The sequence below is a fragment of the Nuphar pumila genome, chromosome 3, assembly GCF_984573655.1.
Source record: "Nuphar pumila chromosome 3, dmNupPumi1.hap1.1, whole genome shotgun sequence".
NCBI lineage: Eukaryota > Viridiplantae > Streptophyta > Magnoliopsida > Nymphaeales > Nymphaeaceae > Nuphar > Nuphar pumila.
The window spans coordinates 147,490,951-147,515,606 of NC_143251.1; the positions used below are offsets into that span (position 1 = coordinate 147,490,951).

The 24,656-nt window shown below is 37.4% G+C and overlaps 1 protein-coding gene across 1 annotated transcript; it reads right to left on the reverse strand.

The window, feature by feature from the left end:
- Positions 1 to 22,140: 22,140 nt before the first annotated feature.
- Positions 22,141 to 23,423, reverse strand: LOC149844344 (chlorophyll a-b binding protein CP24 10A, chloroplastic-like). The gene is made up of 2 exons (XM_090000515.1): positions 23,099 to 23,423; positions 22,141 to 22,938 (listed from the first exon to the last, which is right to left on the reverse strand). The coding sequence occupies exons 1-2, from the start codon at positions 23,329 to 23,331 to the stop codon at positions 22,389 to 22,391; spliced, it is 783 nt and encodes a 260-aa protein (XP_089856641.1). The 5' UTR covers positions 23,332 to 23,423; the 3' UTR covers positions 22,141 to 22,388.
- Positions 23,424 to 24,656: the final 1,233 nt, after the last annotated feature.

Sequence of the window (24,656 nt, forward strand, 5' to 3'; positions counted from 1 at the left end):
GTCAGCCACCTCTGCAGGTTCCTCTATTCACCAAAAGCCATTGCAGGTCACCACCACCTGCTGGTCTCTCTCTCTCTCTCTCCCCTATTGACCAACCATCATCGTTGGTCATTATAGTTGGTCACTACCATCACTGGCAGTTGAGCCCCTCTGTTGTCTGGGTTCCCTACCAGCCTTTTCCTCCTTCTAGTTGACACCACCATCGATTGCTGCTTCTTTCGCCAACCACTGTGATCTCCCCTTGCCACCACCTTCCCCTCTTGCCCCCATCCCTCCCATCAGTCTCCCTCTCTACTCGGTTGTGTTGTGAAGCGCAACAGGAGCACGAGGAATAAAAGAAAGAGGGGAAGGAGAAGAAGAGAAGAGGGGAAGAAAGGAAAAAGAACAAATGGAGAAGGAAGAAGAAAGGAGAAAAAAAGAAAAGAAAGAAGAAAAAGATAGAAAAAGGGGTGTTCGGGCGCGCCACCGCCATTGGGCCAATTGACGCCGACACCAAATCACTGCCACCACCGTCTGCTGCCATTGTCGCAACTGTCTCAAGATCCATGCATTGCCTCGTAAATTGTGTACTACCTTAGGATCCACACCATAGTCGCCTACATGCATGTTGCCTCCTGATTCACACCATAATTGTCTCATCATCACCTTTGCCCGCTCGCCTGGTTGGTATGCCATCAGAGTTCGTGTAGTTCAGGAAAATCCCCAAAATTAAGGATGCACCTATAGAGGTATGTTTTTTCAGTTTCTTACTTAGTCTAAAAAAGGCACTTTTAGGTTCATAAATATTTAATGGTACCAACCGGAGTTGGGTTTTTGGCAGACGAGGGATGATAATTGGAGAACCAAGTAATCCAAAATGTTAGAAATATTATGTTTTGCAGGATGAATCTTAAACATTAAAAGATAAAAATTGTATATAAAATTGTGTGTGTTGCAGGTAAGATTTTTAAAAGTGTATGTTGTTGTGTATGTGTATGTGCATATGTCAAGACAACATATGTACAAGTGTATTAATTATGCATATATGTGATTAAAGCATACCACATATCATGGGATGTAATATCATCTATTCATTCACTTTTAGATGCATACCAAATATAATGTGTAGTCGTAAAAATATGTCTATCGGATCCAGTTCAATATGATGATTGTTTCATTTTAGCATCACAATCAAGGGCTGCATTAACAATTCAATGGTCTTTATTTGATCAAGTTTGATACTGACCCCAAACTGTGTTCATATCATTGATTAAACATGTTTGTTTATGTATGAATGTTTGGTGAGATGTGTGTCTATGTCGGTGGGGGCATACACATGAATATTGGGCTAATATGTGTGTATGTAAGTTTAGCATAAGTATGAATGAGTGTTAAGATGTATATGTATGCAATTGTGTATACATATAAATATTTGTTTGATGTGAACTGTGCGTATGCAATTGTGACATATGTACAAATGTATGTTTGATGTGAGTCATACGTATGCAATTAGCATATATATGAATATATTTGTGTGTATATAGATAATTATGATATATGATATGACAAACAATGATATGTGTGTATGGAATTATGGCATACATATAGACGTGTGTGTTGTGACTCATACACATGCGATCACGACAAACGTAACAAAAATATGATGTTATTTGTGTGCCAGAACGACATGTAAGTGATTGTTTATTTATGCGCATATGTACTAGAGGCACACACATGATTGTGTTTTTTATGATGCATACACATACAATTATGGAATACATACTATAATTCTTGTTGTGTGTTTGTACTTGGGGCGTATATTTTTGTTGCACTCATTTTCATGAGTCAAGTCCTTGTCTGGTACATTCCCTTCGCAAACTAGTTACTAAGGTGAGCTAATATTCACTTGCGCTTGTGCTTGGGTGGGGCCCCTAATACTTAGTTCGGTTGGTGTCACCAATGATGAGGCCTCGTGTTATTGGGAAAGTGGAGTGAACGGTAATATTTATGAGGTATATGTACTTGGGTGGTTTGTATATAGTTATGTGTCGATATACGGCATAGGCGTATGTCATAGTGTCATACGTACAAATGCTTATGTGTTGTGATGGACGCATATACAATTGAGGCATATGTGCAAACACTTGTATGATGTGACACGTGCATTACAGTTGAGGCATACATCCGAACACTTGTATAATGTGATGCTTGTGTGTGCAACTAGCATGCGTATAAATAATTATATGTAATGTATGGCATGAATGAACAAAAACCACATAATGTTGGTATACAAATATGTCATATGCATTAATGATGAATGTAAACCTGGTGATGTATATGTGCTAGTTTGACATATGCATTAAAGATCTGAGTTATACTATTTAGTGAACCTATGACCTTGGTCTATTCAGGAGCTCGTATGGAATGAGATAAAATGAAATAATGCGTATATTAAAATTTAACTGCATAGGATTGTTTGCATGCATTAGAAAATATCTATTTAGGAAAAGTAGCATAGGGATGGGTGACAAATATTATTGTGTGAGTATATCAATTATGGCATACGAAATGATAAACAATGAATGATAATATTCATTGTGAGCATATACCATGGTAACATATGAATGAAGGAATGTAGATATGTAATACATGTTTGAAACATATAACTTTTTGGGTATTAACCCATATAATTGCTTCACATGTAAAATCATGTTATTTGTATTTTAAAACTTGAGTATGGTAAATGCAATTTATGTACGAATATGTGATCATATAATAGATTTTTAGGGATATGACCCCAAATATTTCTTGTAAAGACGAAGTTGCACCGTTCGTGTTCGACATTTGCGAATGTGGCAAATAATGTGTGATAAATGAAACATGTTTATCTTTGTAAACTTTCGAATGAAAAAATGATAGGTATTGACCAAACTGATTGCTTTGAATGTGAAGGTTTCACTATTCATATGGTTTTGTGCATCATATACTTTTGGATGCAAAAGTGATTGGAAATTGACCCATATGATGGATTTAAATGCAAGATTTTGCTATTTGAGTTTAATAATTGGCTATTTGACCAATGTATGGTGATGCATGTTTGATGTCACAGATTTTTGAGTATCGATCCGAATGATTTATTCAAATGTGAGTTTTCGTTATTCGTCTTAGACATTCGCAAGTTTGACGAATAACATGCGAGATATAATGCAGAGATGAATAGCATAAAATTCAAGAATTAGTATCTAAAACTGTAGGGTCGGCCAAGGATAGCATATATTTATAGTTAAATTTCGAGGATGAAAAATTTTTAAGGAGGAAAGGATGTAATACCCGAGAATTTTTAAATATATATATATATATATATATTCAAAATTATTATGTAAGATTTGCGTAAGCTCGAATAAGATAGTGATCCAAACCCGAGAAATCTGATTTAAACTTGGAGGCAGAACAATGCAGGCTCCAGAGTATCAATCCAAACTGATTTGACGATGAGTGGGTCAAATATGTAGTGAGTTTGGATAGAGATTCAAAGAACCTGAAGCCCAAAATGGGTAACTATGAGGAAAATTTGGGAAAATAGAGGCAAAATGAGGATTTTTGTCATAAGGGACATGATTGAAAATTATTTTTAAGGGAGGGGTAGATCAGGAACTCCCCATGGAGGGGACCTCCTACTCCATGGGGAGCAACCACACGGTGCCCCCTCTCTCTACTTTCTCTCTTTACTCTTTCCACTCTCTCTCCTCTCTTCTCTCTCTACACCTTCCTCCCTACTTTCTCTCTCATCCCTCTACCGCCTCTCTCACCCTTATCTCTTCCTCTCCCCTCTCGATATCCCTCCCTCTCCTTCTCTCTGTTCCACTCACCATTCGAGGGCCACGACTGGACACCCCATCCACCAGCCACCATAGCCCCCCCACCTCTGTTGTTTGTATGCCTCCTCTCTTGTCGAACATCGTCGGCCACCTTTGCAGGCTTCCTCTGTAAACCAAAATCCACTTCAGGACACCACCCTGTTGGTCACACACGACCTCCATGACCATGCTTCATGGAGAGTCTCACCCGTTGAAGAGAGAGGTGGGCCTAATATCTCTCTAGCGGGTGAAACTGCCGAGATGAGGGCCTTATCCAAAATAAAGTGTGCTTCATTTTGGGTAAGCCCAATCATGAAACAATTATGTCTTTCTCCAGTTGGGTTATCAGCTATTCAGGAGGGAGTAAAATCTCCAGCTGATATACTCTCTTATTTAAATAAGAGATGGCTTACTTACCGAAACATGACATATCATGTGAGAGCAAACCCCTCCTAAAGAAGACTATAATAACTTCCTCAATCCTTCTGTCTTATTTGATTCTACAGTGGTATCAGAGTCAGGCTCTTGCTGCGTGCATAGATTCCTCTACAGGTCGCCTGTTGCAACTCAAGTTCGTCGGTCACCGCTCGGGGCAGTTCAGGCGAAAATCGAAAATCAGCAAAAAGGTCAGTTGTTTCTATTTATAAGGTTCATTAGAAGAGGCCACTGGATTTTGGTGACCACTGCTTCTGTTTTGAAACAACAAGTGAAACAGACCCGGTCTCAGGTCTGCTAGTGATAGTAAAAAAAAGGGTTTCTATTTTTTTTTTACTTTTTGGAAGATCGCTTGTTGTCAGCGACCTTAACAAAATAATAGGGGAGGAGCACATTTTTTTCTCCCAAAGAGTCGCTAGTGGCAAATTATTCAGGGATTATTAAAAAAAAAGGGGGGGGGGGCACAGAAGAGGTCATCGACATTGAGCGACCTCAAAAAAAAAAATCAAACATTTTTTTTCATGGCTCAAACATTTGTTTTTCAGAGGGTCGCCTGCATCGAGCGACCTTGAAAAAAAAACACAAAAAGGGTTACCATTTTTTTTCATAGTCGGCGGTTTATTAACACATCTTTTACTTTCTTTTCTGATGACCCATCTGACAAAGCAATCAAACTGAATGATTATTGCAGAAAGGGGAACCTAAATAAATTTTTTTGGTAAAACCCTCTTTTTCTGATCTCTGTCGATGTCGAGTGAGGTCACTCTTGCAACCTTTGGGTAGCAACGTCACTCCTCCGGTAAAGGAGGCACACATCTCTGACAAGTTTTGTTTTCTTCGGCAACAACGACCTTTGAGGAAATAAAGAGGACAAAAGTACAGTGGGTCGCTGAAATCAGGCGACCCCTGTTCTTAAAAAAAACAAAAGGAAGAGGCAGGAGAAGAGGGACACAGACCCCGAACCAGGGCCTGCGTTGCCTCCTGAAGATCAGGATAATTTTTTTTCCTCTTAGGAATAACATTTTTCAAATAAAAAAAAGGGAAAAAGAAATCTGGGAAGTTATTTTTTTTCTCATTTTGTCAGCAACACATTTTTTTGTTAGGCGATCCAACCGGCACACCGAACGGTCTATTTTTTTCTTCAGTTGCAAGCATCCGATATCCAACAACTCTGATATAAATAAACAAAAATAAAATAAAATGGGGGCGGATTACCGTCTATTTTTTTTTCTTTATCACCATTTTTTTGTTTTTCTGGCGACCAAACCAGATACCTGCACGAACTGTTCCCTTTTTTCGACGAACGACCTCTATACAACCACTCGTCGGTTTTTCTTTTCTTCTTTTTTTTGGTAAACGACTAACGCATATCGACATTTTCATCGACTGAAAAAAGAAAAGAAAAGGCAAAAGCTTCTTATTTTTTCGAGAACTACATGATTTTATACACCCTTATAGGTAAAAGTATATTCATGCCCCTGGTCTTTCCTGGTAATTCCAGTCAAGTCGCTGCACATGCAAGTTACTTCTTTTATCCCTGGCCTTTTTCAGTAATTCTGGTCAAGTCCCTGAATAATTATATTACTTTTTAATCCCTGACCCTTTTCCTATAATTATGGTCATGCCCCTACACATGTGAATTACATTTTTGCCCTTCTCTTTTCTAGTTAATACCTGTTATATCCTGTTGTGCCCTTGAATTTTATTGTGTTTTACATCTGTCTCCCAAAATTACAGTAGGGGTCCTTAATTTTTCTGATAATTCTAAAAAGGAACCTGAACCTAGAAAATATTATTTGAAACAAGGTTAGCTTTTTGACTTTTTGCAGAAATCCTTCTATTATTTTAACTCTTTTATCTTTGAATAATATTTTTTATTGTAGAGCTCTTTTTCATTTTTTTTGAAATTACAGAAAAGAGTTTACAAAGTGTAAATTAGCTCATTCTCTTTGAAAATTAAGCAATTGATTGTCACACACACACACACACACACACACACACACACACACACACACACACACACACACACACACATATATATATATATATATATATATATATATATATATATATTTCTTTGGCACTTGCATGAAATAATTTGGTAGCTCTACATAAAATTTTTAATTATGAAAACTATATTTCATGAGTTTATGACTAATGTTCTTTTATTTATCTACTTGTTGAATGTTGCATTTATTCTTATCATGCTTTGCTATCTTAAAATAATCAAACACAAAAAAATGACAAGTAGGGTTTGTGTCACTAAACTAGCCAAAACAGACAAACTTAATGGAACCAATTTTCACATTTAAAAGAAGAGGATATCTCTTGTTTTAATTTTAGAGGGCATCAAAAATGCCCTCACTACTAAAATGAGGGACCCTTGTGATGGAGCTAGCAAAGAAGTCAAAGCTGCTTTCATAAAATATAAAAGGGACATGTTGGCCAGAACCATCATGTTGACATATATAGATGATGACCTTATTAGGGTATTTGAAGATTACCCTACAACTAAGTCAATGTTTGAAGCAATTTCTAAAAAATATGACACTATGTCTGAAAAAAATATACAATTACTATTAAAACAATATAATTTGTGTCGTATGCAAGAAAATGATAATGTCGTTGACCATGTAACAAAAAATGTTTGTTATGGCCAAGGACTTGACGATAGTAAAGAATGTGATCTCTGACCATATGCAGATATCTACCATTCCGCATAGCCTCTCATCTTTACGGAAGATGGAACAAATTGCTCTTGTTCAATTAAAAATTGAGTATCAACATATGCAATAAGATAAAAAAGTGAATTACACTTCACGAAAGATGCTTCCAATCACAGTTATAGCCCTTCTAGACGCCCATATTTTAAGAAGAATTTTTTTAAAGGCAATGACAAATTTAATAAGAAGAAAGGTTCAACATTTCGCAAGCCACAGACAGTCACCTCCCATGTCAAGTGCTTCAAGTGTGGAAAACATGTGCACTTTGTAATGCCCTAAAATCTTGAACTTGTAACTTTTAGGAAATTTTTGAAAAAGCCTTGAAATCCTTCTTTTTTCAGAGTTTTTAAAATAGCAGTTCAACGAAAAATAATATTTGAAATAACAAGCCGACGGACCTTGGGTGCATTACGATGAATCTTCTGTTACACAATGGATTTGCATTTTCGTATAAGCATTGAAAACCATATAGATTAAAAATGAGGTTTGTGATATTTTAGAGTTCATACAAAAGTAAAATTTCCCAAGGAAACCCTTATACAAAAAGGGATGTGTACAGGAGCAAAAAGCCAGAAAAAACATTGGGATCTTTATGTCAAGAGCCATCGTGTCATCGCCTATCATTCTGATCTAATCATCACCTATTGTAAAACCCATAATTTTTAAGGATTATTAATAAATAAAGAACTCATTTTTTTTATCTCCAAATTAGAAATATGTTTCTAGCTTTTGAATTTTATTTATTTATTTATTACATATTCATTTGTTCATTCAAGCCAATCACGGTATAATTTGCATTTATAGAACTATTTTGGGCTATAAATCACTATATATATTATATTTAAATATATTTTTGATGAAGTTTATAAATTATTGGAGTGTATTTGGCGCTTGGTAATGATTTATAGGGTAATTTGTTATTTTTGGCTAATCTTGTTATAATTGGCATTTTTTGAGTTTTTGGCATTTGCGATCGCACACAAAGAGTTCGTTGTATTGCTTGGGTAGCGGTCTTTGCGGACTTCAAAACTCTTCAGTCTTTTGAGTTTCAATTAATTGTTCTTCACATTATTAAGGTAAGATACCTTAACTTAACTTGTAGAGAGCATGTTTAGGCACTACTTATGTAAGCATGATGTCATTGCACTGAATATTTAAATAAATTGCAAATATAAGTTATTCTCACACACTTCACTTAGTTATGGATATCTAGGACTCTTGTAATTGTAATTCGGAGATCATGCTTGTCATGATTGTAGTCAGCGGAATATAGAGTGTGTTTATTGTAGGTACACCTATGTGTGAGTTTGAATGCCCGTGCACTTATGAATGTATAATATATACGCAATGTGTGACATCATACTTTAGTTTGCGCATACTATGTTGTTTTGTGCATTTGTATGAATTTGATACATGGTGCACATATAACTACTATGAATATGTATAAGTCGTGTTTGATGCATACTGTGAATATTATATATATTGTCTTGTCATATGATGAACTCGTTTATTCTTGTATAGAAGAATGCATGCGAATGTTATAAATTGTTTGAACTTGTATGTCTTGTTTGCCTGAGAAATATATGCGTATGATGTACGGTAGGATGGTCAATAAGATTTTGACCAACCCTTACACAATTATATCTAAGGTGATATATCGATTCATGTGGTAAAAAATGCATATAACTTTTATCGTGTGTGCAAATCTCGAACTACGTAGGAGTTATGTATGTTAAGGTTTAGTTGCTTCGTATTATGAAATATGCATGTTCACGTATGTATGCATAGAACTCATATTTTGTTTACGCATGCTTCAAGGTTCAATTTACGAAGTGCAATGTTCTTTGTGGCGATAATATGATGCTAGGATAATATGCTTATATATGATATGATTTAAATGTCACATGAAATGAAATTATGAATGCATGCGATAAATATTTAAGTTCAATAGTAAACTTTGGTTCATAAAGCCTTATTGGTTAAATGTATGATTTTATAATTTTAATGCCATATGAAGTGATGTATGATGTGATGCTTTGATTGTATACATGCTTATGCCCGTGTTGATGGCTATCGACCCTGAGAGTGGTCAATTGTATTGATGCATGTATCATAATAGTTTTCACTGGATATGGTACCCATTGAAGAACTGTTTCCAAAGGATTCTCTATGAGGGTGTGCATGACCAGATCAGGTAATCTAGCTAGAGTAGTAAGTCTCTGTGAGGAAGTGCATTGTCCAAGAGCAGGTAGCCCACGAAGACGGTATATTCCTGTGAGAAAGTGCATTATTCAAGACCAGGCAGACCATCCGTCTAGGGCGGTAACTCCTTGTAAGGTTGTACATTTTCCAGACCAGGTGATCCGGCGTGGATTTTGTAAATCTTTATTATGAATAAATGAAATGTTATGATGAATTGTGATGATCTTCTGAGTTGATTGAGATAGCCAATTATTAATCTATAGATTTGGCTTTTCTATTATAGCATGATTATATATTGAACTTAGATATGATAATTAGATCCTTATTGATTTTATATCTTGATATGATGTTATGATTGTGACACTTATATTAACATATAGGTGAATGACACATCACGTCTACAAATGATTAGTTTTGACTTATTAGGTGAATGATACATCACGCCTACATAGTTTCATTTCAAATGATTGCATTATGATTGTCTGAGTAAATATATCACACCTATGTATCATGATTGATGTGTATCATGAATATCTAACTAAATTACTTATAAGGTATATGCGTGTGTTTCACGTTGGAATGGTCAAATATGATTTGACTTTTTGTTTTTAAGAATTATGAATGCATATGAAAATGATGTAATGATTTGAATGTCTTAGATGCATATATATATATATATATATATATGTATATATATATATATATATATATATATATATATATATATATATATATATATATATATATATGCGATGACTTGAATGCATATAGATTATGCTTTATTACGTGAGTTAAGGTTGAATAGAATATTAAGTGATGAAATACTTTTAAATATTTTATGTTCGAATGCTTGAAATGAATGACTCATAGGACATTGTTCCCTTGTCTATCACTTGACGATGGATGAATAATATATCTTTACCTTTAAATGCTTGATATGTTTTCTTTAACTTTAAGTTTGGGTTGCTTTACCAGTCTTTAGCGAGTCTGGCCCCGTTTTATGGGGGACAGGTAATGCAGATAAAGTATGATGAGTAGTTGGGGCTGGTCGAGCTGCATCCTCGATGGTCCACTCTTACCTTGCGATCTTGGTATTCATGATATTTTTGTTTTAAGTACTTGATCATGTAGAGACTAAAGTATTGTTTTTATACTCTGATTTGAAATGAAATTAAAACTCTTCATATTTCAGTCTTATATTGTACGTGGTTTGAAATGTGTATATCCCGTACATTTTGATTTGATTGTTATCTTTAGTGTAACCGCGCCCAAAGTCTTAACCGTTTTTAAAAATCGTTTCCCCATTATAAAATCTGATTTACTTATAAAAACAATGGTCTCGAAATTTCAATATTTGAACTATAATTAAGGTTAAATTTTTTTGGGCGTTACACCTATACCCATAAAACAAGTCAGATTGATAAAAATCTGGTAGGTGCATAAGTATAATAACTTAGAACAAAACTAACACATGTATTGATCCATATATGATATGCAATTCAACATAAGTAAAATGAACAATGATAACTTTGTTTCGATATTAGTTGTCCTGAGGGTATATAAAGGAGAAAACGTAGAAACAACTGAAACTGCCTGAGGTTTGTTATTCTATTATTTTGATACCTCAGACAGCTAGCTGAGTCTGTTCGAAAGGAGACGACCAATGATCGAGAGATAATTTCCTAGAAGCATTCGTGACAAGAGATGCATCCAACTTCTGTAGAAGTCCATAGGGCCTATCACCTAGGATAATATTTGATGGCCCCATCCATTAACTCTGATGACCAGGGATATCGAGTCAATTACTACTCGAAGAACGTAGTTATTAACAATCTATCCATCAGAGTTTTTATACTATCCCATCATCTCTCTTGACGAAACCAAATAGGAGAATGGGTATGTCAGGTTTTATTTTAACCGACGACTCATTCTATATACTCTAGTCTTTCAAACCAACTCAAACATCTTGCCTGCGAAGGTGATCATCACTATTTATGTGATTTCTTTTTCATCATTGTGTATTTACACGCTACGAGGTTACCATAAACCTTTCATCCAATCATTGTAGTACTAACATGTCATGCATGTCTAATAGTACCGCTACGATGAAAGGGGTATTAATTTTTCAGAAAAAAACCCTAACTTTGTTTAGAAAATTTCGACGTCCCATGCACTTGGCCGAGGGTATCTGAGTCATTTTTGGATATCACAACAAAAGATCGTACATACCTCTTAGGGCTATGCATGGTTAAGGGAGAGACTTGGTTGCGAATAAACAACCGCCAAATATTCATTTTTGCTTTTTGAAACAACGAATATTTCAAACATTGGAATCTCGCATGAAATCTTCTTTTTCTTTAAAGACTTGTCGAGCATGCACAAATCTGTGTCTTTAAGAGAAAACATAATGCAAGATAGGCATGAATACACAAAATTGCGTATCTTACAAAGTTATATATGTATATATAACACATATATATCAAAGCATGAGCCTGTGCACATTACAGCACGACGACATCATATATATATATAAGCCTACAAATATTATAATGCGGTGACAATATAAATGACATAAAGCAAGACTCGACGCACAAAACCACACATCAAGCTAAATAAACTGCATAAGCTATGCACGATGTACGCAACCGTACATTAGCTAAATAAAGTGCGCAAGCAATGCACGATGTACAAAATTGTACATTGGCTAAGTAAATTGCGTAAGCAGTACACGGTGTACGAAATCGTACATCGGCTAAATAAATTGCATAAGCAGTAGAGTAGCCTATGCGTGTAACAACGCGGTGGCAAAGTAATTGATATAAATTAAATGGACAAAGATACACAGAATTGTGTCCTTGAGTTAAAAGAATATATATGTTAGAAGTGTTTTGTCATTGTCCTCGTATGCAATTTTTCCTTACCTCGAAGATTATCATATTCTTTGACGATTCTAAGCATAGGTCATCAAGGGCTTGTGCCTTGGTGCATGTGTCGCGTCCATTGAGCCGATGGGGTACGCTAACATGTATTTTATCGTACTGCGAAAGAAAACAATGAAACTCTTTTTAAATCATAAAAGTAAGCAATGTTCGTGTTGTCGGGGTCAAACCTGATCATGATTCGAGCCAAACAGGCTGAGCCGAGTTTAGTATCAAAGTGAACCGAGCTGGGGCACAATGTTAGCTGGGCTAAGCTTGGCTGCGTTCGACCGGTAGGAGGCAGGGACCAAGCTGGGTTCGATAAAGATCTAGCCCACTTGGTCGAGCCTTCCCAGCCTGACTGGGCCGCTGTCGCAGGCCACAGCCGCACCAAGAGCCAGGCTCGAGTCCCGTGCAATGAGGGACAGAGGGGGCATGCTCAGTGGTCAGGTCGAGCCTGGTCGGGCCCCCAGTCAGGATGGGACTGAGCTAAGGCTTGATCCTCAAATTGAAAGAACCAGGCTAGACTCAGTTCAAATCGAGCCCCACTCGATATCTTACCTGAGGAAGTATGAGACAGGGTAGGAGGGCTGACACCCTCTTGTCGGCATTAAATCAGAGAAGAGAGAGCAAGGAGGGGTGGCGCCCCTCCTCTTCTGTAATAGAGGAAAAGAGGGAACAGGGAGGGGCGACACCCCTCCATTGTCATAACAGGAGAAGCAAGGAGGGGCGACCCTCCTTGTCGTAGCAGAGAAAACAAGGAGAAGAGAGGAAGCAAGGAGGGTACCTGGGGCAACGTCTTCGGCGAGCGAGAGGTGTGTGTGTGTGTGTGTGGGGGGGGGGGGGGGGGGGGGAGTCAGCTGCTCCCGTCGAGGGCCTTCGGCGAACGAGGGGGGAGGAGAAGTTGGGAAAGAGAGAGAGAAAGAGTGACGGGGGTTTCTCCTTTTTTTTGTAAAGAGAAACCCCCTTGCGCCAGTGTAGGTTGTGAACCAGATTTGGGTTGGATTCAACCTGAATTATATATATATATATATATATATATATATATATATATATTAAAAAAAACTCAGGTGTTACACACTTCAAGAGAGATTGCAGGAGTCAGTGAAACAACAATACTGACAGAAACAAAAATGACCATCAAAAGGAGATGCGAGATATAATCTGCTTGATATTGAAATGCACTTATGTAGACCAAGCTCTTTCTGGTTGGTGGGTGGAATCTGAGGCAACTCGTTATATAGCAATGAGCAAGAAGGAAATGGTGGACATGGTCGAGTATAAGCCCGGTGAACATCGCATGTACATACACAACAACACCTACTCTGATGTTATGGGTGTCAGAACTTATCAGATTGAAATTTCTAAAAACAATGTATTGTTGTCTAGTGTCATCTTTGTACCATCTATGAGGCATAATTTAGTATTTATCCTTGCCTTGATTGCCAAAGGTTTTTGAAGTTAGATTTCTTTTAGAGAAAGTTACTATCAGAAAACATGATCATATCTGTTTGATAGAGTCTTTGATAAACATCATAGATTGTTCAAAATTAATGATTCTGACATGAATACAATTTCTTTAATTTCTGCTTATATTAATATTGTCTTTTATGTGGATGTAAATGTTTGGCATCAAATACTTGGACACATTAACTTAAAAAAGATGAAAAAAAACTTATTGAATTAAAATTAATATCTGACTTTAATGAATCTTCATTTCACATATTTGAACCTTCTATTTATGAAAAAATAACAAGGAAACCTTTTCCACAAAATGTTATTAGAGCATCAGAATTATTAAAAATCATACACACTGACATTTGTGATCATTTCAGAACTCAAACCCATAAAGGAATACAATATTTTATATCATTTATTGATGATTTTTCTAGATAGAGTTATATATATCTTATAAGTTATAAGTATGAAGTATTAGATAAATTTAAGGAATATCGTCATGAAGTCAAAAACCAACTTGATAGGAAGATTAAAGTTTTACAGTGTGATCAAGGAAGAAAATATGCATCAAATAAATTTTTTGAATATTACAAATTCAATGAGATCAGACCACAAACTACTACTCCTGACACACCTCAACAAAATTGTGTAGTTGAAAGATTTAATATAACTCTTCTTGATATGGTTAGATGTATGTTATCTAACACTTCATTATAAAGTATTTTGAAGAGAAACAATACATACAACAACATATGTTTTATGATAAGGGTTTAATAAGTCACCGTCGTAGATGGGGTTTTGTAACTCAAAGGTTATAAAACAATTAAGAGATAAACTCGATACCAGATCTATAAGATGTATATTTATTGGATATCTTAAAGGATCTAAAGGCTATAGATTTTACCACTTAGATAAGGGTTTAATAAAAAGTCGAGATGTTATCTTCATGGAAGATCAAAACATAGAAAAAATTATTCTCAAAATAAATGGAGACGATCATCTTGATTTGTATTATGATTCTAATGACTTGCAAGAACCTATAACTAACGATGAACCTTCTAAAATCTCTTCATCTTCTTCTTCTCAACAGTCTTAGGTTGGGCATAAAAGGTCTAGAGTTCCTCTATCTTACTTAGATGACTATTATGTCTACCTATCGAAAAAACTGTGTTATGCTTTAGACATGTATGACATGAAAGACAACCTGTCATATGGTGAGACAATAAACTCATGTGAGTCAGCAAACTAGGTAAAAGCTATAGACGAGAAAATTGAGTCCATTAGAAAAAAATCAGGTCTATGAATTGACCGATTTACCTAAGAAAAGAAAAGCCATTGGATATAAATGTATATTAAAGAAGAAATTCAAGTCCGATAGTAGCATTGATAAATTTAAATCTAGATTAGTTGCTAAAGATTTTTCTAAAAAAAAATGATTAGATTATGTTGACACATATTCACATATTATAAAATTTGCCTCGATAAAGATAATTCTTGCAATTGTAGTTTACTATGACCTAGATCTACATCAAATGGATGTTAAAATTGTCTTTCTTAATAGTGAGCTTAAGAAAACCATTTTTATAGAGCAACCTGAAGGTTATATAATAAAAGACAAAGAAGATAAAATATATAGGTTGGAAAATTTCTTATACGAACTCAAGCAATCACCACATTAGTGATACTTAAAGTTTTATAAGGCTATCACATCATCAGGGTTTATGGTAAATAAATTTGACCAGTGTTTATGTTAGAAAAAGTGAAAGTAAATTTGTTATTCTCACTATATGTGTATGACATTTTTCTGATTGAAAACGATAACGATATGATTGTCAAAACCAAGTCATGGTTAAATTCTCAATTCAAAATGAAAGACATGAGAGAAGCATCCGAAATTAAAATCACTCGAGACAGAAACTCAAAACTTTTAAGCTTGAGTTAAGAAAGGTATCTAAATCATATACTCAAGAAATTTAAAATGAGTGATCGTAAGCTAGTTAGAACACCTGTGGTAAAAGGTGTCAAAATGAGTAAGAATGATAGTCTTGGTGATGGACAAGAAAGGTTAAATGTCCCTTATGCATAAGCGGTTGGAAGCTTGATATATGTTATGCTATGCACAAGGCCTGATATCAGCTTTGTTGTTTGCCTCGTTAGTCGCTACCAAAGTAATTCTGGTTGGCCACATTGGCAAGTAATAAAAACAATATTTTGATATTTAAAAGAAACTATAAACTTGAAACTATATTTTCCAGCTGATTCTTTAGAATTAACTGAATATTCTGATACTAACTTTGTAGGCAATAAAGATGATAATAAATCCACTTTTGAATATGTTTTTCTCCTCAAAGGATGAACAATTTCCTGGTCTTGTAAGAAATAAGGTTGCGTAGCTCAGTATACTCAGGAAACTAAATATATTGCATGTAATACACCTGCTGCATTTGTCATTTAGATAAGTCGCTTCATTAATTATTTGAAGCAGAATATAACCAATGAGTCAATCCAGATTTATTGTGATAATCAGGCTTCAAAAAGTAAATATATAATAATAAAGTACTAGTATAATCATGATATGATTGAAAAGAACGAAATCAAAGTCAGCTATTTTCCTACATCTGATATAATTGTTGATCATTTAACAAAGGGCATATCAGAGAAAATGTTCTCGAAACATGTATCTTGTATGAGATTAATATATGTCTAACAAAAACATAAATTTGAATGCGAAACTCAAAAATACAACTCATTCTAGGAACATTGATGTAAGAAAAATACTCCAATAGTGGGAAGCAAAATCTTGTATTATGATTAGTTACACATAGCCAAGTGATAGATGTTGGTCACACATGACCTCTGTGGTCATGTTTCACGAAGAGTCTTACTTATTAAAGAGAGAAGTGAGCCCTCTCTCTCTCTCTCTCTCTCTCTCTCTCTCTAACGAGTGAAACAACCCAGATGAGGACGTGCTTTATTTTGGATAAGCTCAATCATGAAACAATTATGTTTTTCTTCAACTGGGTTATCGGCTACCCATGAGAGAGTAAAATCCCCAGCTGATCTACTCTCTTATTTAAATGGGGGCTTACTCACATAAACACTGCATATCGTGTGACAACAAACCCCTCCTAAAGAAGGTCATAAATAACTCCCTCAATCCTTTTGTCTTATTCGATCCTACACACACCCCACCAATCTCTCTCTCTCCCTCTCCTATTGACCGGCCATCATCGTTGGTCAATGCAGCAAGTCACACCACCACTAGCAGCTGAGCTCCCCTGTCATCGTCTGGGTTCCCTACCAGCCTTTTCCTCCTAGCCAACACCACCATGACTATATAAATCATTCAAACAGATAAATAATCGAAGGTCTTCAGATGAGCACAACACAGAAGAACAGAAGGTGTTGGCACCCTCACTAGGCAGAGCACCGACTACTATAAAATCCTACTTACATCATCACCAAGAAATTAAAGGGGACCCAGGCAAAAGGAATGACTAATTAATGTTCAAAACTAAGGACAACTGCATTTGCTAAAGTCTACTTGCTCCATGAATCAATTGATGGCTAACCATCATCTTTGGGTGGTTGCGGGGTGGGGGGGTCACAAAAGCCTCGTTCTTGATGTTGAATGTCTTCCGGATCTCCTCGGGTGTTTTATCCCTTGATCATGTCGGTCATTGTTTGGCATGTCAAATCGAGTAGGATATTTATGTTGAGGTAATTGGCGACCTGAAAAGAGTAGCTTTTGAGTTGCTCATGCTGCAAGTAAACACATTAATGAAACACACTTTATCAAGGAGATATGGGATCCAAAAAAGGAGAGGGTGTTGTGTGTTCTCCCCCGAAGATGCACTATTTGATACAGTGCGTGTTCGGAGTCCGAATGAGCACCATGTATATAAGCACATGGGGCTCGTATTCCCGTGTGTGTTAGCATCACTTAGCATCGGAGTTTGGTGTGGTTGCAAAGACTTAAGTACCCTTTCTTGCTATTCTCGCCATGAAATGGCGGTTCGAGAAAATGACAAAAATATCCTCCATTCAAAAAAAGGGAAACAACAGTTCAAAAAAAGGATAAAAATATCCTCCATCCAGAAAGTCGAGGATGATGTTAACTCTTTAAAGTCCAAACAACGAAACAAACCTGAAACGCTCTCGCTTTCTTTTTCGTTTAAACTTTTCGTCGTCATCTTCTTCTTCCTTTTTCGTGAAACACTGTAAAACCTCTCTCTCTCTCTCTCTCTCTAGAAAAGAAATTAAGGGAGACAAAGAGTCGATGATCCAATGGTAATCGTCGTCCTCTTTCTGCTAGCATTGGTCAGAATGTTGCCCTCGTCCAGCGGGCAACCGACTGTGGCAGCCCCTTCGCCGCCTTCGAGAGACACCTACAACGAAATCTTCCTTCAGTACACCTACAATGGAGTCTTTCAAAGTATAATTTGTCTACCCCTACGTCGTCAATACTTCCGATCAAGGCTATGCCTTCCAAGCCACCCTGACGCTGCTCAACACATGCATTCTCACCCTCAAGTCTTGACGGGCATTCATCGGGTTATGGCACCACGAGGTCCTCATCTCGATCTCCGGTGTCGTGCTCTTCGACAGGACCCACCTCCCCGTCAACGTCAAAAATGGCACGTTCCTCTTCGGATTTCCTATCACGGACCTCAAGACAACCATCAGGACGGCTGGCGACTACAGCCTGATCATGGCGAAGATCGTGCTCAAGGGGGTGGAGTTCAGCATCACAATTTATGATTTACACACAATAGTGATTTATGAAAATCACGTAGCGAAAAAAAAATGGCAAATCGCTAAATCGAGTAGCGATTTATGAAAATCGCATAGCAAAAAAAAAAGGTAAATCACTATATGGAGTAGCGATTTACGAAAATCACATAGCAAAAAAAATGGCAAATCGCTAAATTGAGTAGCGATTTACAAAAATCGTGTAGCAAAAAAAAAACAAAAAATTGCTAAATCGATTAGCGATTTACGAAAATTGCGTAGCGAAAAAAATAGAAAATCGTGAAAAAAGGGTGTTACGAAAACCACAAGCAAGAAACAACCGAAGGAAACATATGAGCGCAACGATCAAACAAAACACTTTATTGCACTTTTTCGACAGTTACAAGAAGGAAAGAAAAGAAAGAATTTATACAAGGCACAAAAATTTTTTTCTTTCAGGGGGCGCTGCCCCCCAGAGACCCCCTGTCAAGGGCGCCCCTGAACCCCCGCTTGTAAGGGAAAAAACTCTGAATCAGGCTCCACAACTCATCAAGTTGAACCATGCTACAATCTGTGTGCAGGCCAGTCAGTGCTTGATGGAGCAGTGTAGGATCGTCTGTTGGATGTGCACAAAGGCAGAAAGAGAAGGGAGAGAGCGAGAGGTTTGATGTTCATGGCCTTCTTCAGGGGGATTCCTTTCTCGGATAATCCTACAGTGCAGGGATTGGGTCTTAAATAACCATCTCTGGGGTACTTAAGTCTTTGCAACCGCTCCTTTTCTAGAATCGTTGTTTTATGGCACCAATGGCGGAAATGGTACTTAAGTCTTTGCAATCGCACCGGATTCCGACGCTAACTGATGCTGACAAACATGGGGATACAAGCCGCATGTGCTTACATACATGGCACTAATTGGGACCCCCAAACATGCACTGTAGCTAACGGTCGTCTTCGGGGGGACATATAACTTGCTTCGTCCAAAAAGGATCGCCACAAATTCGTCTTAATGCAGGAACCCAGTAGCAGAACGGGATCCCCTCACAGAGTCAAGCCCACAAAAACAGAACTAAAACTTGCATATATCACCAACTTAATCGAGGGGTCACAGTCTCAAATCTAACTAGGCTATCTGCCAGCTTGCCTGACTACAAAAAGACGTCCTAGTGTTTCCAGTTCCAAAGATGATATATGGAGTAGGATCATACATCAAAGGGTTATTATTAGGTGAGATCAGAAATACCTAGATGATGTCAATGCTAAACTAAACAACCTTTTCGAGCCCTTCAAAGTCGCAACCTTAAAGTATGACAGGCAACAAAGAAGACGCCATGATAGGAACATTTACACGGTAAAAAAGAGAATAAAATGACGAGTATGAGAATCAAGCAAGCCAATGAAGAGAGACACCTCATTGATTTCAAGGGCAATATCATATAACAGTTCATGCCAATCCTCAATGACAGGAGTGTGAACTGTACCATACAGAAACAAAACAAGTATACTAACACAGCAGAAATGTTTTTCTTAATTACAACCATGATGAAGATATTTAAGACAAAATCAACTACTCCAGTGTGAAATCAGATATGTGTGATAGCTCATCGTCACCTATGTGGCAAATACATTAGCAATAAGGCCATATATGCCAAATTCGTGTTTCCATCATTGCAATAGAATGCCACCAAAGCAAGCTTGACGTTTTACAATCAAAGATAAGAGGGAATGAGATTTGTAATGAGAAAACTGATTGAATAATGCTAAGTCGGGTCTTGTTTATAACAATCAGAGATGGCATTGATAAGATCCAACTATTAAGAAAACAAGCGTTTTAATGTACACAGTGCAGACGTCGATATGATCTCAATTACAAAATTACCTGCAGCACTCGCAGCAATTTTTCTGCCATGAAATTTTTGAGGGAGACTTTCAGAATTTTTTTTTCTCTTTTTTATGGAAAATCTAAGCAAAATTTAAAAATATAGAAAATAATAAGAAATTTGTGAAAAGATCAAATAAAAGTTTTTCCCAAGATTTTGCCAATAAAAACATGTCACGATAAATGTGATATTTGTGAGCGTACTGCAATTTTGTTAGCACTTTTAACTTGCACCAAATTTTATGGTAGATTGATTTTCAGTATTTGTCATTACGGGTGTATGATTATCAGGCCATGTGGAAATTACAACCAGAATCAAATGATAGGTAAAGCAGCTTCTTGCTCAACAATAGTCCATTAAATCAAGTAGAGTCCAGGCCCCTTCAAGTGCAAGGCACATCATTATAGAAATCTAAAGGCCTGAAAACTCAAGGAACCCTCACCACAACACACATCTTAATCAATACAAACTAATATGATCTGCAGCCAGTGGCGTAGCTAGGATTCATGTGAGGGGGGGGGTGGGGGGGCAAGCAGGGGTGTAGCAAAAAAAAAAAATTGGTGTGATAGTCGGGGTTTGGAGGCAGCGCCCCCCAATTTTTTTTTTGAGATAAAAAAAATGGCTGCAATTATTAATAAAAATCTATTTCATATGGACAAATCAAACTATTTGCTGCTGTCAGGGCTGGGCTAGGCTAGGACTGGGCTACAAAAATGGATAAAAATCTATTTCATATGGAATCAAATATCATTTTTTTTAGTGGTGTTTCAAAAACGTCGCTAAAGGTTCATTTTGGGGCAAACTTGCACTAAGCATTGTGATGGATGCTCATGAGTGCAAGTTCGTTTTGGTCATGCTCTAAAGTGGTTATGCGACTATCACTTTATATATATATATATATATATATATATATATATATATAGAGAGAGAGAGAGAGAGAGAGAGAGAGAGATGGGTAGGTGCGTGACATTTTTTGCCTATTGTTTGCTTGGATAGGGGTTTTCATGTTGTTTTTAAGCCTTATAAGAACCTTCCAGTGTTCGAGTTGATTTTCACAAATATGATCCTACAGAGGCATGGTCGATTTGTTAAGAAACGACACTTTATTTCATATTTTTTAATAAAAAATATGATTTTTTAATCATTGAATATTTATGAAAATCTTAGTTTGTTGTTTTTAAGCCTTATAAAAACCTTCCAATGTATCCAAATTAGATTATCCAAAAGTTTAATACTACAAAATCAAGGGTGTACAACACATCTGTATGATTAGATTGAAGAAAAACATGAAAAAGCTAAACTAACCTAGTGGTAGGCAGCCACCAGCTACTCTCTCTTTATATATATATATATATATATATATATATATATATATATATATATATATATATATATATATATATATATATATATATATGAGAACAGAACATATTAAGCTCTATTTTTTGTTATGCCCAGTTCTGCCCTATAGTTTGAAGTGTTTTATGATAGATTTGAGCCGTTAGATGTGTTTAGCATGCTCTGTTTAGCGGGCGACTCTTTGATCATATTTTTTGATGAAAAAAATGTATTTTTATGAGCCTAAAAAAATTAATGCCTTCATAGCCATTTTGGATCACCGAAAAAACCTATATACAGGTCCTATTCCGGTAATCCATAAGCTGATTCCTAATAAACAAAACCTATAGTTCACATGTACGGTGTTAGATGTAAGTAAAAAATACAAAAAGACTACTATTAGTGGGCAGAACCAACACGTTACTCTTACTCTCTCTTTATATATATCCTAGACCATCACATACACTTTTAAAAGCATAGTTGCATGTGTTTTTTGTTTAAAATAACTATATAAATCTATTCTAAATAGAGACTAGACATTTTCCATAATTACATGTGCTTTTAGAGCAATAAAAAATGAACGGCTTATATTGTACCAAAATTTTTATGAAATGAAAAATAATTTTTTGTTAACTGGACTTAAAGCATGTTTTTTAATGAAAGCTAAGATATAAACCATAAGGGATCTGCCCTCTCAGACTCTCTCCAAACCTAACGTACCGTTGATGAAAAATCACGGTGGAAACCATCAAAAGGCAAGATCAATTGTACAATCATAATGAAGCGGACTAACTTTTTAGTACATTTGGTACATGTGCCGATGGATGGATGGATGAGGACCTCTGCATCTCAAATTCGTGGCCGTTAAACTCATAGGCCGAGAGCTCCTAGCGGGGTTTTGCCTTGACCGGCCTCGAAGTAGAAGATGAGCATGGCTAGCATGGCAATGCGGGCGTGCTTGATCTCGGCCACCTTGAGTCTCTCGAGCTTCTCGACGTCTGGTATGTACTGACCGTTCTGGATGGTGCCTGCGAAGGATAGAGGGTCGAAAAACTTGCCGCCAGGGTAGCCCTGTTCGCCGGTGGCATTTGCAAAGTTCTCCGCAGTTTTGGACCACGGCGTCGCCCACTCCACAGACTGGGAATCCGGGCTGAAGAAGTCCACCCATCGCTTGCTCTCGACCCAACCCATGAGTAGCAGCTGAGTCCCCAGGAGGGAGCCGAAGGAGAAGGGAGCAATGGCACCGGGATCGGCACCGGCTTCGAACCAGGGGACACCACTCCATGCCTGGCCCACGAATATGCCCACCACTGCAGCCATCGCCCAGCGCCCGTGGATTAGCTCCGCTTCCCTGTACCACTTGAGGAAAGCGGGGTCCTTTCCCAGCCCAAGTGGGTCGAACCCATAATCTCCTGGAAGTCTGGAACGCAATCATCATCATCACCACCAATGGAAACCCAATAATGCATTTTCTTTTGTGTCAATTACTATTATTATTTAAATCGGGTTGATCGATATCGAATCCGTCTAAAAGACTGAAAGAGGAAGATGAAGCAGAAGAAAAAAGTCGAGGTAATTACGAGCCATCGAGCCATTCGGGGTCGATGAGGTTTCCGCCGGCTTTAACACCAGGTATCCAGGACTTCTTGGCCGCACCAGCAGCTGCGACTATCAGTAATTGCCTGCGAGCGGCCCCATTCCTATGGTAGCAAGTAAATGCTGGCGTCCCCAACTGCTTCAGCTTACTTCCTCCTGGTGCCAGCAACGATGATCTCAACGGAGAAGCAACCGCGGACGTTGCAGCTGCTGCCATCTTTCCTTCTCTCTTACGCTCCCGGCTCCCTCTCCCTCTGCCTGCCTGTCTGTCAAACGTTAAACCTCCCTCCCCGAACGATCTTATTATTGCAACCGAGAGGCGTTAGCCGATATATCCGTGTCGTGCGATGCGCGAAATCTTCTCTGGATAGATTTCGGTCCAATGAGAACCTCCTCTCCATCCCAGCGTTGGCTTGTTACAGAGACACGTGGAGGGAATAACCTGTCTGTGATCCTCCACCTCACGTTCGGGGAGCTGACGTCACAGAAATAATGCCATGATTCAAAACGTTATATATATATATATATCATGACTTCTCTTAAAAACAAAAATAAATAAATAAATAAATACATTAAAGGCAGCAGTTACCTTAAAAGGGTTTTTGAAAGGATGCTAACGGGTTCTATTCCAAGCTAATTGGGTTCAATATCAAATATGAGGTTGGATAAAAAGATTATTACGGCCATACAAGCAATAGTTAATTTGATAAAATCTTACATGTAACAAGAATTCAATAATTTAAAGTTTAGTGTTGATTGGGTTTTTAATTAATTTAATTTTTCTCTGAGTTTAAATCTTGGTTGAATTGGGTGGTTTAGGTATTTTTGTTTTTTAATGGTAGTTGAGTCATTATAAAAGTTGTTAGAGTGAAGAATAGTCCATTGTTAAGTAGGAGTCTTATGAAACCATCACTACAAGAAAAATGCCAAATAGCGATGGACTTTTACGATGAAATTTGTCTGTCGCAAAGTTGTGATGGATTAGCGAGAAAAAAACATTCATCACTGAGTTCGTAAATATTTATGAAATTAGCGACGAACAAACATCTGTCGTCAACTTCTTCGCTAAGTAGCGACAGATTAGCGACTGAAATTTTATGTCGCAAAACTCGACGCACTTAGCGACGGAATAACGTCGTCGCTAGTTAGCGACGACGTTTGCGATAGAAAAATTTTGTCGCAAAAGTCCATCGCTGACTGTCGATGTAAATCCCCCTAGGGCATGAAATCGATTTTTTTTTACTCTCACCCACGCCGCTTTCCGTCCTCTCTCCAGCTACCGACAACCGCCCCCCTCATGCCCTCCAGCTACCGCCCCATCCCTCTCTCCGGCTACCGGCGACCGCCCCCCTCATGCCCTCAGGTAACTCCTTGTCCCTCTCTCCGGCTATCGGCGACCGCCCCCCTCACACCCTCAGGTAACTCCCTCCCCCAGTCTTCTTCTTCTTCATCTCCTTCTCGCCCTTCCTCCCGAGGCTTTGCAATTTTTTTTTCTGTTCAAGATTTGACCGGATCCAACTCCCTCATATGTATTTAGTTGTT

Coding starts and splice junctions, on each gene's coding strand:
- LOC149844344 (XM_090000515.1), bottom strand. CDS start 23,331: ATGGCAGCAGCTGCAACGTCCGCGGTTGCTTCTCCGTTGAGATCATCG. Junction 22,939..23,098: donor CCCGAATGGCTCGATGGCTC/GTAATTACCTCG, acceptor ATTGCGTTCCAG/ACTTCCAGGAGATTATGGGT.